Source organism: Equus caballus, chromosome 4 (genome assembly GCF_041296265.1).
Source record: "Equus caballus isolate H_3958 breed thoroughbred chromosome 4, TB-T2T, whole genome shotgun sequence".
In the NCBI taxonomy this organism is placed as follows: domain Eukaryota; kingdom Metazoa; phylum Chordata; class Mammalia; order Perissodactyla; family Equidae; genus Equus; species Equus caballus.
This window is the reverse complement of record NC_091687.1, coordinates 52,992,006-53,007,287: the sequence shown is the minus strand read 5'-3', so window position 1 is coordinate 53,007,287 and position 15,282 is coordinate 52,992,006. Positions and strand designations below refer to the sequence as shown.

General features: G+C 34.7%; 1 protein-coding gene across 5 annotated transcripts in view; it reads left to right on the top strand.

The window, feature by feature from the left end:
- CRPPA (CDP-L-ribitol pyrophosphorylase A) overlaps nt 1-15,282 on the top strand; it is a 282,773-nt gene that overhangs the window by 136,543 nt on the left and 130,948 nt on the right. For all 5 annotated transcript variants that reach the window (XR_002807444.2, XM_023639317.2, XM_023639320.2 and 2 more), the window contains exons 7-8: nt 4,595-4,687; nt 5,168-5,260. Coding sequence is in view for 4 of the 5 variants with exons in the window: in XM_023639317.2 (XP_023495085.1) it covers nt 4,595-4,687; nt 5,168-5,260 (186 nt within the window). In the remaining variant the exon portion in view is untranslated. The remainder of the gene's footprint in view (nt 1-4,594; nt 4,688-5,167; nt 5,261-15,282) is intronic.

Here is a 15,282-nt window from a genome sequence, read left to right as displayed (position 1 = left end):
TGATCAGTTCATGAGGATAGAACATTCATGAATGGGATTAGTGTTCTTTCAGAAGAGACTGCAGAAAGCTCCCTTGCCTCTTCCACTGTGTGAGGAGAAAGCAAGAAGACTGCTGTCTTAGAAGCAGGAAGTGCCCTTTACCAGACACCGAATCTACCAGCGCCTTCACCTTGGACTTGGACTTCCCAGCCTCCAGAACTATGGGAAAAAATGTTCATTTGTTTAAGCCACCAAGTCTATGGTATTTTGTTATAGCAGCCCAAATGGACTAAGACAACAAGTAAAGCAGATTAATTCCTTGAAAAATTTAAAAATGATGGTGACAACCAGCTGAATATGATAGATTGAATATCATTTACACGATTTCCTTCCTCCAGTGCTTAAAAAAACAACAAATCAGTAAATCAAGCAAACAAAATTACTTACAACCACCAACAAAGGTGAAAGACCCAGCTTCATGCATAAATTTCAAAAGTAACAGTCAAGAAAGAAACAGGATGATTATCTGGGTCATCATGTCTTCTAAACCCCACCCCTGGATTTGTCTCCAAGACATTGTTAGAGGGCAAAAGGTGATTCATTGAAGCCAGATAATTCTTAATATTTTTAAGTTAGGGAGAAGTACATTGAAGGGCTGAAAGTGAAGGCATCAGATTTTAAAAATCTGAAAGAAACTGCAAGGCTCTCTCTACCCCGCAAAATATTCTCATATCGTTTTCTTCTGTTGAAGAACTTAGTAAAAATGTGAATTCAAAAAAATTAAAAACTTAAAAGATGACATTGCAAGAGGCTGAGTGACTGAATAACTAAGGGAACAAAATTAAGACTAGAGCAACACTATTATAGGGCTAATTAGTACATTAGAAATAGAATACAACAGAAATCAGGTAATTGTCATAGAGGGAAATTGGGATAATCACAGTGTATTCCAAGTAAAAATTAAATGAAAACTAAACCAAAATAGATATGAATGATGATAAAGACATCGAACATATGGATAATGTTTATACGTCAGGTAGACGAACCAAGAAATTCTGGAAGCTAGAAGAAAATTTCCTTGAAATGGCAAACTGATTCTATAAGACCTGAAAAGTATATTTTCAGGAAAAATTGAGGAAAAGCCTATTGACAATTAAATGTTCTGATTCTGATTAAGATTTTGAACTTCCTCATAAAGAATTCTTAAAGTAGGTACTGAGGCACAAAAAAACAAAAACAAAGCTTATAGAAAGAAGGTTACTGTGTCTGAGCTCTTGAATCTCTACAATGTTCACTATCCAAATACAATGAAGCAGTGTTTAGAAACTTTGGAGGGAATGAAAGTGGAATCCAAGAATATATACCGCCAGCCAAATTGTCTTTTAGTTATAAAGACAATAAGGAAAAAAAAATCAAATACAACATCTATGAGGACTTCGTGGTACAACTACTTGATGTTGAAATTTGCCCAGTAAAGTGATGGAGAGTGAGTGAATGACAAACGGCATATGAGAAGCAGTAGGATAGTGCACAGTGTTTGAAAATTTTGGAACAGTGACTACAGATCTGTGAGGGAAACAAAGTATGAACCGAACTTTATTCCTAGGTAAGCTATTCTTTGAGTATAGAAGCAAAAACTCAAGCAACATAAAATGTTGTGGCTTTTGTAAAAAAAAACAAAACAAAAACCACTTGCAGATGAAGTTCCTTAAATAAAGTGAATTAAAATGAAGAATTTTGAAATAGATATTGTTTAAAAAGTTTCCTTGACTGTAGATATATTATTTCTAGATTGTGTGAATTATGGCTATAGAAGATGCTATAAATCTAGTAAACTTTGTCAAGGTAAAGATAATGATTGACCAGAACTAGGCTGTGGATGGAGGTTAAAATGTGCTATTTCTTTCTCTCTCATAGAAGCAAGTCAATTAATGCTGATTTACAAATCAAATGCATTGCCATTAAAAGTCCAGTGTCTTAATCCTGTTCATGGTATCTTTCTTAACATTTAGAAACTAAGCTCTCTGGGAGTGAAGAATTATCAGAATTATCTGAAGTTTGGCAGCACCTTCAGTTTTACTATCTTCATGTTGGTTTTTTTTTTGTTTTTTGCTAACATTAAATGATTTGATTAAAAATGACATGCATATTATGATCCCATTTTAATAAAACGTGGTGATGCTTTTTGTTCGTTCCTCCTTTTGTCCTGCCGGCTCGCTGCATCTATTATGAATAGAAAATTGTTGTAATGATACTTATCCGATGTTCAGAGTAATTATTTCTAGGTAGTGGTATATTTGGATGAATTTTTTTTAACCTTTTAAAAAGACTTTTCCACATTGTTGCTTTTAAGAACATATGCCTTTTTTTCTTGAAACAAGATCTCTTAAAAAAAACCCACAAGATTGCGGTTAGTTTTAAAAACCTATTTATCAAGCATTTGCTAGTGGTAAAAACATCAATGTTTCTGCCCTCAAGGATCCCATACCCTGTCTTCAAGAAGTGCATCAATTTTAAAGATTTTATTTTTCCTTTTTCTCCTCAAAGCCCCCCGGTACATAGTTGTATATTTTTAGTTGTGGGTCCTTCCAGTTATGGCATGTGGGATGCCACCCCAGCATGGCCCGATGAGTGGTGCCATGTCTGCACCCAGGATTTGAACCCGCGAAATCCTGGGCCAGCAAAACACTGGGCTGCTGAAGCAGAGCGGGTGAACCCAACCACTCGGCCATAGGGCCGGCCCTGAAGTATATCAGTTTTAATAGTTAAAAAGCTAAATCAGAATATCCCTCATGTTCTTATTCTAGAGAACATCTTCATTTGAGTACATACAAAAGAAAATTTTAAACTCGGTCATTTTTAATTCAGCATTCACCCACATTTGTTGAAGTTAAGATCCAATAATGTGGTTGCCTTATTTCCTATCTGTCAAGTCAGAAACATGGCAGGATCTGCGGATTATGCCCTACTTGTACACAAACATGTATGCCAATATCGTAAATATTGGCAAGAGACAGGAAACTCCAGGGTCAAAGAAAAGACAGTTTGTTAGTCACAACCATAGCAGCAAGGAGAATAACAGTGTAGTGCTGATTTTCTGAATTGCAGTTCCCATAGGGAAATTGTATTAGGGCTCGATATTGCCAGGCCAGTGAGGTACATCAAAGAAAAATCTTGATATCAAGAATCACTAGCCTTATACAGGGACTGCTGGCAAACCAGCCCATCCTCCTCTTAAAAGAGAGACATTGTCTTTATTACTCTGGAATGCCAAGCAAATCTGCTCCAAGGAAAGACGTGTCTCTATCTTTACTTTCTGGAACATAAGCAAATTTGCTCCAGGAAGAGATATAGCTATCTTTATAAGTCTGCCTGCTGTGCAAACATCCTTGAAAAGCCAATCTGGAGTAAATTAGCTATTGATGCCTTTGAAAATGATTGGATATGTGAGAAACCCCTGAAAAGTTGTCTCCCTGTAATATCTAGAAGATGTAACTCTTTGAACAAACTTAACGTTGCACAGTGGAAGCTGATTTCTTCTCTATTTTACTATCAATATGTGGCTGATGCCTATGGGTTTTTGTTTTTCTAATAATCTTCTCCCTGAACTTTGTACTCAGTAAGAACTTTAAACCAAGATAAAATTCTTGAAATTTATGAGCCACCTAATTTCTATAGCAAAGATAAGACCTCAAAACCTTTACTTCCCTGTCTCAAATATTTTGTCAAAATTATGTAGAATTAAAACAAAATTCTGCTGAATAGGTGATGCTATTAGAGGTACAGAGTTTGATGCTTTACTAAGGAACAAGCATTGTATTTTAGAATCATAAATTGTAAAGCATTCTAAATATAATGCCAGTATTAACCACTGAAATGTGACTTCTTGTGGAATTATTATAGCAGAGATATCGTCATAACAGTTCCCTTGGGTAGTAATTTTTTGTTCATATTGTTATAATAGAAAAAATAGAAGTTAATTAGGAAATTGAACTCTATGGAATAAAAATCTTATTAGGAAAGATTTCATGATATAGGTACTATTCCTTCTAAATCTAGTCTGGGACTACCTTTAGTAATAATCTCTTCTTTTATCTTATTCTCAGTGCCCTAGTTGAAATCTTATTTCTCTATCACTTACGTTATTATGATAATTTCTTATTGCTTTCCCTGCTTTTAGTCATTCCAGGTTTAGTTAAATCTGTTCTTTGTAATGGTAGGATTTAACATGCTGCCAGAACCCTCCAACAATCCCTAACAAAGCTTTTGTATTTTATTCTAACATTCTCTGTAATATATTCTTTGTATAAGAAAAATCAGACTACTTGCCTGTTCCTGAATGTATTCTGTGCCTTTTCTACATTTTTTCTTATCTGAAACAATTTCCCATTTCCTTGTTTGCTAAAATAATATTCGTTATTCATGGACTAGTTCAAATGTCTTTTTCTTGGTAGCCTTGTAAACTTCAGCCTGAATTATCTTGTTTTTACATGTGGTCCTTGGCTTTAGGTGCCTATGGCAATTTTGTACTCGTTTGTAACTGAGTTGTTTATGTTCACATTTGGTCTTTCTATCTAGTTTGTAAACTCTTTTTTCCTCTAATTGTTTCTCGTAGCATGTAAAAGTCACATCTGGGGCTCTGTGTCATGCTGGCAGAGATCTTCAACAGATCATCTTAGAGCAGTGCTACAATTTTGTTTGTGTAAATGTAAGTAGTAAATACAAATGATTGAAATCCCTTGAGGATCTGTGTAAATGTAATGTGGAAGAGAATTTATTTTCCTTGATTCTTAAATATTTGAATTTAAGATCTTGATAGATGAATTGTGTTATTCAATATGTATTTGGAAATTTTATTTTTTATCTTTTGAAATAGGGAAATAACGTTTTCTAACAAGCTGATTCCCATAATGAGAAGAGGGTGATATTTCTTTAGACAGTATTTTCAGTGTTCTATTTTGTACCTGGTGTAAAGCAGATAAGATGACACAGGTTTGAATTAATGAATAGTTAAAATTTTCATAGGTATAACCTTATGAGATCCTTTAAAATTGTTTGAAAATTAAAAATTAAGTTTGATAAATAAGTTTGAATGTTTACATAAAAGCTCTCCATTTTTTCCCATGAATTAACTTTTAAGTCATTTAAGAACTTCTTTTCACTTCCTTTTACGTTTCTCGTCTTTCAGGTTATGACCTCTGATTTTGAAGAAACCCGGAAATTACTGAATGCGCTTGAAGAGAGTAATCTTTCCATTTTATATCCTGTTGTTGTTATTTCAGTAAGTGAATTAACGCAGATTTTTCTCCTCAAACTTATACATCCTTTCTTGAAATTCAACTTTTCTATTTAACAAAATTTCATCCAATTGAGGAAATTCATCCAATCCCCAAAGAAGAAACTCCTCTTTGTGGATTCTTGAGCTTACTCTGTTGCTATGACTTCTGTGACTCCTGCCCTTATTACTGCCCTTATTATTTTGTTGAACTGACAGGTTTGGGAAACAATTTATTTCACCCTGGCAACATATTTCATTTCTTTTCCTTCATTAAAATTGTAAAGAGTATTGCTGAGTTGACTATTTGTTTGGAGGATGTGAAAGAGCTTTATTTAGTGTATTACAGAATGCCATTAGAGAAGAAATCACCAATTAAAAAGAAAGAGGTAAAAATAAGATGGAAGAAGATATACTCTTAGGTTGTTTCATCTTCTCTGTTCATGGACAGTAAAAGTAGAGTGAGCAACAGATGAGAAAACACCTGTAAGAATGACCCATGACAATTTTGGAGAGATCTTTTCCGTGAAAGGCTAAAAGTGTATGTTTAGTTCAGAATTTACTTGATTGGCCTATTAAACTATATAGCAGAGGGAAATATCAGAGAGCAAAACCAGGAAGGAATGAAACCAGAGGCCGGGCCTGCCAAACTGGCTGAGGAGCAGCATCTGTAGTCTGCAGCATTTTGCTGAGGGAAGGGATTCCAAACATGAAATTCTCAGAACAGTTGCTTAGCAATTGCCAAGTTCCCTAAAGCTCAGGCCCATCCCGTAGTGTGGTAATTTAATTCTTGTTAGGTAAGATCATTAATACAGAATAGTGATAATTTGCATTACAAATAAGCAACTCTAGACTGAGCAATGCAAGTAGAAACAAATTAGCAGTTGGGGGAGGTTTGGTTATTTCACTGGCCTGTTTGGTCATAAGCCCTAAAGATAAGTTCCTTGGGTCCTGCTGATTATGTAAACCCAAATTCTACATGTGTCTGATTTTAACAGAAATATAGGTACTTTCTTTGAAGTTTTTTAGGACATTCTGAAATGTATCCAATGTTAGAAGGCTCTAAGGTTCTGTAGGATAGAGGTAAGTTCAGAGCTGTGTGTTTGGCCCTCTGTTCCTCTCTCCACATTAACTTACTTAGAAATCTCATTCATTCCATATTCCCAGATATTATTCTAAGGAGGCAGTCCAATACTGTGAAGAGAGAAGAGAGCAAAGGCTTTGAACTCAGAATACCTTAGTTCTGTGGTCAAGTTACTTAACTTGTCTGAGGCTTGCTTTCTTCATTTTAGAAATGAGGCTAATAACCCTACTTCTTAAGTCATTGTAAGGATTAAAATGAATGAATAAATGCAAAGTGTAGTTGATAACACAGCGCTGGGCCCTTGGCAGGCAAGCAATGTTAGTTTCATTTAATAGCCTAGCTTCTCTTCTTTTGAATTTGCATGAGGTGACTCAAACTTCACTTCTGCTGCTCTAATCTTATTCTTGAGCTTCAGTCATACATTTTCCAACATTCTATTAGGTACTTCCATTTGAGTACTTCACTATCTTCTCAGGCCTAGCATATCAAATCTATCACAAAAGCACATTCTCCATCAATTGACTTCCTTTAGTGGCCAAAACAGTGTGGCAGACACCCAGGTGGGAATCTGTGTAATCTTTGAATTTTTCTTCTGCCTTTTCCCTCTGCCTTTCTACATCAAATACACACACACAGTTTTTAAACTGTTGGTTCTTCTGTTTCATTGCTACTATTGTTATCTCAACCCCAGATTTATGTATTGACTTTATAAATATTTGAATTTAATTTTCTGTTGACTTCTATTTTATGTATCCCAGTAAATGCCAGAATTTTTTTTGACTACCTGATTTTCTGTATCAAACTAAGGGGAATGAGGGATAATCATGTAATTAGTTCTGGGAGACATTTCCTTTCTAGTTTGAGGAGTAGGAATATTATAAGTCTGTAAACGATAAGTCCATATACTATAAACACTGTGAAATGTTTAAATTGGAGAGTTGGCACTTCATAATTAGTATTTGTTCACCCATTATTTTCTCATTGCATAGGTAGACTCAGTGTGCTGATAGTAAGGTTAGATGGGGCATTTGTTTGACAAAAACATTAGATCAGGTTCTCAGTGCTGAAAATTGGTGTCAGGCCTACAGTATTGATGCAGCCCACATTGTCTTTTATATTCTCAAGTAGATATAGAAAAATTTTGAAATGGTCTGTTAGTTGTCATTCAGTAGTCAACATGTGACTTTCAACCTCATCTGAAATATTTGTCTCTTGGAGGGAGCCACACACTAAAAGAGTGAAGAGTTAATGGTGTTGGGTCCTCGGTACAGGGGTATTTAGCACAATTAGATTTTATTTCAGGTTCTGCAGGAGTCTTGATTGTCTGAAGATCAGCTTCTCCATAACTTTTATGAAAGTGAAATGGGAGAGGAAATATTTAATGTAGGGGATTTTTGTTATCTATCATAAACTGGCATAGGTAAGAGGCTACTGCTTTAAGATCCAATTAAAGAAAGAACAAAATTTCACCAGGAAGAGTAGAAAACATAGTTGAGACTTTATCTTAAAAGAACTAAGATACTTATTAAGATAGTGTTATCTTATTTAAAAAAAAATTTAGATTATGTTTGCAAAAATGAACTTTTTTGCATAATGTTGTGGACATTATATGTTATGTTGTGATATGCTTCATTTCAAGTGATCATTTTTGAAGAAATATTTTTGGACTTTGTTTTTTTTTTCTTTTTGGTGAGGAAATTGGCCCTGAGCTAACAACTGTGCCAGTCTTCCTCTGTTTTGTATGTGGGACATTACCACAGCATGGCTTGCTGAACAGTGTGCAGGTCTGTGCCTGGGATCCATACCTGTGAACCGCAGGCCACCAAAGTGGAGCGTGTGAACTTAACCCCTACGCCACCAGGCCAGCCCCTGGACATTTTCAGTTTTATAAAAATATCCTTTATTAATTCTCTGTTTGAAGTAGTCTTTTTGGGCCATCTATTTTTATTTGGGCCATCATTCTTATTGTTTTATCTTTATATATTTTAAGTGGTCAAATTTTGCCAAGTTTTCATTCGTCGTGTTGAGTATGATTATAGTTTGCCAATGTTAATTAGATCAGCTTAATGAAATCCTATGTTTTGGTAGATGTAACTTAATTTCATTGCAATTATTTTGAATTATCAGAATTTTCCAAACTTCTACAACAGCTGTAGACTGATTGGTGATGGTAATGATGATTGTAATGTTGACTACTTGGGCTAAAATAGATGTCACTATTAAAGTGGGCAGAGATAGTCGAATGGGGTTCTTTATAAGTGTTGTGTTTCTCAATGAATCTGTGTGTGTGTTAGGATGACATTTGTTGCCTTGTACAATCTTTTACCTTATGAGACTTTGCAAACACACTCAGATAACAAGCATACCTTGTACTAGGAGAATATTCCCTACTTAAAAGCAAAAAAAATACTCTTTCTTAAAATTAAAGACTGGTAGGCATAAAGGAATTTAAAACATTTAGATCCCTTTCTATGTCTTTTAACAAGAAAAACCTTATAAACATTAAAAACCAGTGCTTTCTTTTGTAAAGTTAAATTGTGTAGGAATTGTGTCGGAGAGTCCTTTTCACATGTGATTTTTGATGCTGTTTAGTCTATAGTGTAAGTTATCAAGGATCCACGTTTTTATTCTGAGTTGACTGAAGTTGTTATTATCCTCTCTTCTTTGTGGTTACCCAGGGGCGGGAGCGGTATGTAGCAGTGCTAGTAACTTTTTTAGATTGCAGCTCTCAAAAGATTATCTGAAAGCTCTTTGTGGAATCACCTGATAGAATAGCCATCAACGTGGGACATGTTCTGTTCTCTATTTTCTACTCTTATCGTGTGTTTTTGTTCAATCCTTAAATAATGATGAAAAAATATTTGGAAATATAAAGTAATAGATTAAATTTATGAAAATGATAAGAGATAAATTCATAAAATTTCTGATAGAAAAATCATTCCAAAAAAGCATAAGCTTTTACCTAAATTAAACAAGACTCAAAAGTACCAAGAGTCTGAATTGTAGGCTGAGTTCTTGTTTATAAACAAATGATCCGAGAGCTGTTTTTTGCCCAGCGATGGAGAAGAGAGTTTCAAGAGGCAAAACTAACTGTAGCTGTTTTCCAGCCAAGATTGTGTAAAACCAATTGTAAAACTCTCAAAAAATACCTTCCTAAATTCAGAAAATGAAATAGGGATTCTAATTTATTTGGATCTGGCAAGGTTTCCACAAAACACCCTTTAGTGGTACTATCAGATGAAGTAATGGACAGTATATTCTTACTTAAAGCTTATTTTTTCAATAAGCATAGCTGATTCATATAATGGGCACCAAAGAAATGTTAAAATTTTTAAAAGCAAAAAGAAATTGGCAAGAAATCTAAGTAGAAGTTCAAAACTGAGAAATGAAGCAAACTCTTTAATTTTACTTGATAAAACAGTTTATTACTTTTCCACAGCAAAATAATTTTACAGTAATTATCTGGATAATTACACGAGATCTGTTCTTTCCTCTGACAATGTAGACAATAATTTCATTGGTGCTTTATGAGAGATAGGAATCTTTTCATGAATTTACTTTAGCCCAAAACATAAATTACCATATGGAATTTTAATGCTTTGAAAAACATAAATAAACCTTCAAAAGTGCCTCATTTAGTTCTAGTTACCAGGAAGTAGTTTATTGACATAACAGATCAGAATATATGATCTTTAAAATACTTCAAAATGTTTAATATTTGAACATGTCAGCAAATAAAAAAATAGAAAACCACCATCCATTTAAAACTTGATACTTTCACATCTGGGGAAGCTGTCACAGAGATGTAAATTGTTTCCAGAAGGTTCTGCGGCTCACCAAGGGCGGAGCCAGGAACAGAATCAATCCAATGTGCAATGTATCATATACACTTGTTACTTTTATGCTCTTATGAATGTGTTAAATAATAAGATGGAAAAAGATTAAAAATACACATATACATACATATGTGTATTTAATATTCCTCCCTAATAAAGAACAAATGCCAATTGGAAAAACATATTGATTCCTTCTTTTAAGTGCTAATGGCTTCTTACTTTAGCTTCACAGGGTAATTGAGCCTTTATTGAATTTAAGTTATAAAATTCTGTGATCATGTTAAATTTCTTACCAGACCCCAGACGTGTATCTTTGTCACCCTTTACTTAACTATTTGCTCTATACATTTCCTCCTGTTAACCCTATTATTACTAGACTAAGAAAATGTGTTTTTAAGATACAAGTTCTTATAAAACAAACAAGAGAGCTGGCCATTGTAATGCTCATTGCCTCCATATTGGGTTTACTTTTTGCAATGTATGTTTTAGGTCCCCAGTTTATTTTCAAATGGGTATTTTCTGTGTGTTTAGTAGCCAATGAATGACCTAGGGAGTAGATCCAAATCCCTTTTCTACTTCAAACTCAACCATGTTGCTACTGTAGGCTTATGGATATCTTGATTTTTCCTTCAGAAAATTTTAACTTTGTTGTATGTTGAATTTTTATGTTTTCACTTAAGAGACATTGAAGTTTTCTCTTTCATGGTCATACACAGCTTCAGTGGCAGAAATGCAATTACTTCCACAAATTCTACCGATGTTTTCATTTGTTTTCTGCTGATATAGTCAGTCTCAGGTATTTCCTGCCTAAATCAATAATAAAATCTTAACAAATAGTGGTTTAAAATACCTTTAGAACCTTTTCACAATTTCAGTCATGAAGGAATTCGTATTTAACACAAAGATGAGGAATGATGAAGTCATTCTTGTAGGGGGTGTTGAATAGAAAGAATTGACTGTTATTGTAAATTTTAGGAGATCTTTGCTTATGGCTAAATGGTTACTGGAAAGTTTGTGTTGTGGGATATACAAATTCCCTGAGATTAATTGTGATGAACATGTAACTGATGATGTGTAAAGAAATGATTCTCAGAGGGCACACCTTCCTAGTATTCTTTCTTCTAATGAATAAAGGTTATTTTCAGATAGAATGATGTTCCACTGGAATATGCAAGTAGAATGAATTCCAGAGGACTTTTTCTAGGTTTTATGAATATTTTTTTCTTAATTAAGCACAGGGTTTGGTGTGCTATGTTCCTATTTTAAGTAGTTTCCTGAGCTTGGTCAGATGAACAAAGTTGTTTGTAAATTTATTGCCAGTGCTGTCCTGGTAAATCCATTTATAAAATTTAACATAAAATACACAGGAGGCAAAATAAATGAAACTAGCCTTCTTTGTTAGGCAGCTTACATTAATTTTAGCCCTAGAAAAGGAATTGAACAATTGGTTTGGTCATTCAGTTTTTCAAAAAATATGCCTGGGAATTTCTCTCATTAGATTTTTTGTGTACTGGGTTCTATTTTAAATAGTGGAAATGGTCTTTAGCTTAATTATGTTGTGCTATTTCTTTCCAGAGATGGAACCAAATAGTTTCAATATCATTTATTTTCAAATTACATGTTATACTTCTATAATTAGTAATAAATTAACATAATACATATGTTAATATAAACATGCCACACCTGACTTTGTTTATAAGATTTAAAAGGGTTTTACTTCACAGAGAAAAATAAGTTATATTGTTGTAGAGGAAGTATTGAATAGAAATAATTGGCTGTTATTTTTAAGTTTTAGGAGACCTTTGGCATGTTAAGGATGCTGAACCTGGAGTGAGGGTCAGGATACAAGTACTAGGTCTGCAAATAACAAGTGTCTGTTAACCTAGCTACTTATTTCATGCCTTTGAACTTGAGTTGAGAATCTTTATCTGTAAACAGAGTGGGATGCCCTTGAAGGCATCTAAGCGGCTTCTCTTTCTAAGGGTATTTTCTGTGCTGCTATAGGTTGTGAATTCCTTTTACTTTCATATAATCTACTATGCATGTCTTTTATGTATAGATATAGTAGAGCAATTTAGATTATTACGGTCATGTTAATTATGAATCAGGTGATATGGTATTCCTTTATTGAGCCATTTTTGAGAACTTTCTATACTTTAATCCTTATCACAAGACTCATAGGATTTTTTTTTAATGGTTCCTCTTGTATTTGTCCCTTTCTTATTTATCTTCCTCTTTTTGTAGTCTGGTTTTCATTAGGTTAAGTCTAGATTTTCCATTCTTGCGTTCATTCCTCTTTTTTCTCTCTCTTTAACAGGAGTTGTTAACATTAATCTTTTTCCCCCCTCCCAAGGAATCTATTCTTCCATGTCTAGCCCAGGCTCTGCCTTCTAAAAGTGATTCCTTAACCATTAAAGCTCACACCAGTGCTTCCTCTTACCAATTCATTTTAAACGTAGTTTAGGTGTTACCTAGTTAGCACTTTATAGGGAACTATCCTATTCTCTTCATTACCTAATTGTTTGCTTAATATAGATTGATATAACATTTATTGAACATCTGTGTGACAGGTATTTTGACATACATGTAGCTTATTTAATAATGTGAACCTTTTTTTAAAACTGTATCCTGCTTTTGGGGCCGGCCCGGTGGCGCAGCGGTTAAGTTCGCACGTTCCGCTTCTCGGCGGCCCGGGGTTCGCTGGTTCGGATCCCGGGTGCGGACATGGCACTGCTTGGCAGCCATGCTGTGGTAGGCGTCCCACGTATAAACTAGAGGAAGATGGGCACGGATGTTAGCTCAGAGCCAGGCTTCCTCAGCAAAAAGAGGAGGACTGGCAGTAGCTGAGGGCTAATCTTCCTCCAAAAAAAAAAAAAAAAAACAAAACAAACAAACAAACAAAAACTGTATCCTACTTTAGAAGAATAAGATGTTTCTATATAAGCTAATTTTCCAGATTTTATCTTGATCAGTTAAGGAAATAATTTACCTATTTTTGTTTTCCAAAATGAAGGTTCACATAATATGAGGTTAATTAAATGACCAGAGTTAGCCTGGGAAGTGATCCAGTGGTTGGGAGTTCAGGGGGTCTTGTTCACTGTCCTTTCTATCCCCCACCTCAAGGTAAGAACTTCAACGAGATCTGCTTGAGAAAGGGGCAATTTGACCTGGAATAGAAGATCAGGAGAGATCTCCTTAAGAGTAGGAGAGAAAGCTGAAATTCAGAAGACTGAGCAAGGTTCAGCTCTATGAAGAATAGAAAGAATAACATTTCCATATGGAAAGAGTAGCACATAGAATGGTCAGGACTGGAAAGAGCGAGTGGATCTGAAATAGAAAATGAACTACACATTGGGGAGTGTTGAGGTCTCTCCAGTGTGACAGGTCTAGGTCAAGGCAGGCCTTCAGATGTTGAACTCCATAAAGCAGCACTGCCCAGTAGAAACTGATGTGATCAGATTTGCGTTTTACCCATCATTCTGGATGCAGCACAGAGAATGGATTGAAGTGATCAGAGAGATTCCTTGATGCTGCATTTTGTTTAGGTAGTAGGCTATCGCAGAATTCCAAGTAATAATGGTGGTGGCTAGGACTAGATTAGTTTTAGAGTGAATGGGCAGAAATGGCTGGAATCAAGATATATTTAAAGAACTAGAAGCATGAAGAATTGCTGCTTGACTTAATGAGAGAGAGAAAGTATAACCTCCAGTTTTACGTCTTGTGAAACTGGGTGAATGATAGTAAGAGAGCAGACATTAGAGAAGGATCTTTTTGGATTGTTTCTGAAGGTTGAGTAGGCAGATGATTATCCCAAATTTGTTAGCTGAGACAATAAGAAAGATTTCACTCATACCAGAAGCTTTCTGTTCATTCGTGTGTGTGCTATGAGTGTGTGTATTTGTATGCAGAGAAGCTGTTGTTCTAAAGCCTACTTGGAAAGGTAAGTTATTCTCCTCCAAGGCCTCCTTCATTTGAATTTTAATAGAATTCCAGATATAGGCACAATTTAGAAATAAATCTTTCATATTCCTTTGCCAAGTCTTACATAATGTTTGTATGATGGATCATGTTTATTATGAATCTTTTCTGTACTAATCCTTTATATTCTGAAAAAAAAACTAAACTAAAAAACAAAAACAAAAACAAATCTTGTCCATCGCTCAAAACATTAGCAGGCAGGAAGATGGTAAGAATATTACCAGGCCTGAGCACTATTCCTTTAGGATAAAAATCTATAGCCACCAAAAAAATAGATTACTTTTGCAGTTTTCTAGAAAGCTTGAACTGTTTTATTGGAAGTATAGAAAGGTGATGGAATCAGTGCAAAAAGCTTCTTGATCCAAACGTGTTTTGGCTTGAACCCTCTTTGCCATAAGTTTATGTGTGATACTTTTGAAAGGTATAGTATGATTCAATTTTCCAGGCACCAGAGGTTTTATGTTATGGGATTTTGAAGCTTATACTTATTTTACTTAAATGCTGGGATACTTGATTCACTGGTACCTGCTAAGGTAGAATGCAGCACATGTTGCCAAGATAATCCTAGTATTGGCACTGGAAAATTCTTGTTTGAGAATGAAAGGACTGCTTAAAGTCACCTGCTTGTTTCTTCTGAGTACTCGGAGTATTATACCCATTTCTAGGTCTTTTGAGAAAGAACTATAAATTTTTGTTTTTTAATTTAATATGTTTATGGTAATGATGGAGTTTTGGATTTTTGCCCAACCAATGAGAATCCAACTGTGATCTTGTGTTTCTTGCTTTTTCCATTTGTAAGAAATGGAACTCTCATTACATTTATAATTCTCAGACCTCCCCCCTATGTGGCCTGCTAATGCATATTATTAGCAAACTTATTTTAATGTTAGTAATAACAGACACTTACTGAATGCTTGAAATAGTGTCACCATCCTTTTCTTTTAAAATAAATGATTCTATTTAATCCTCAGAGCAATTCTGAGAGTTGATTATCATAGATGCCATTATCCTCGGTTCAAGAATAAGCTTCGTGCTCATTTCACTTTACCACATGACGTTCATTAGGGATGTCAATACTTGCCCTTTTCAAGTAACAGAAACCTAGATTGATAGAGGAGAAAAAGATCTTA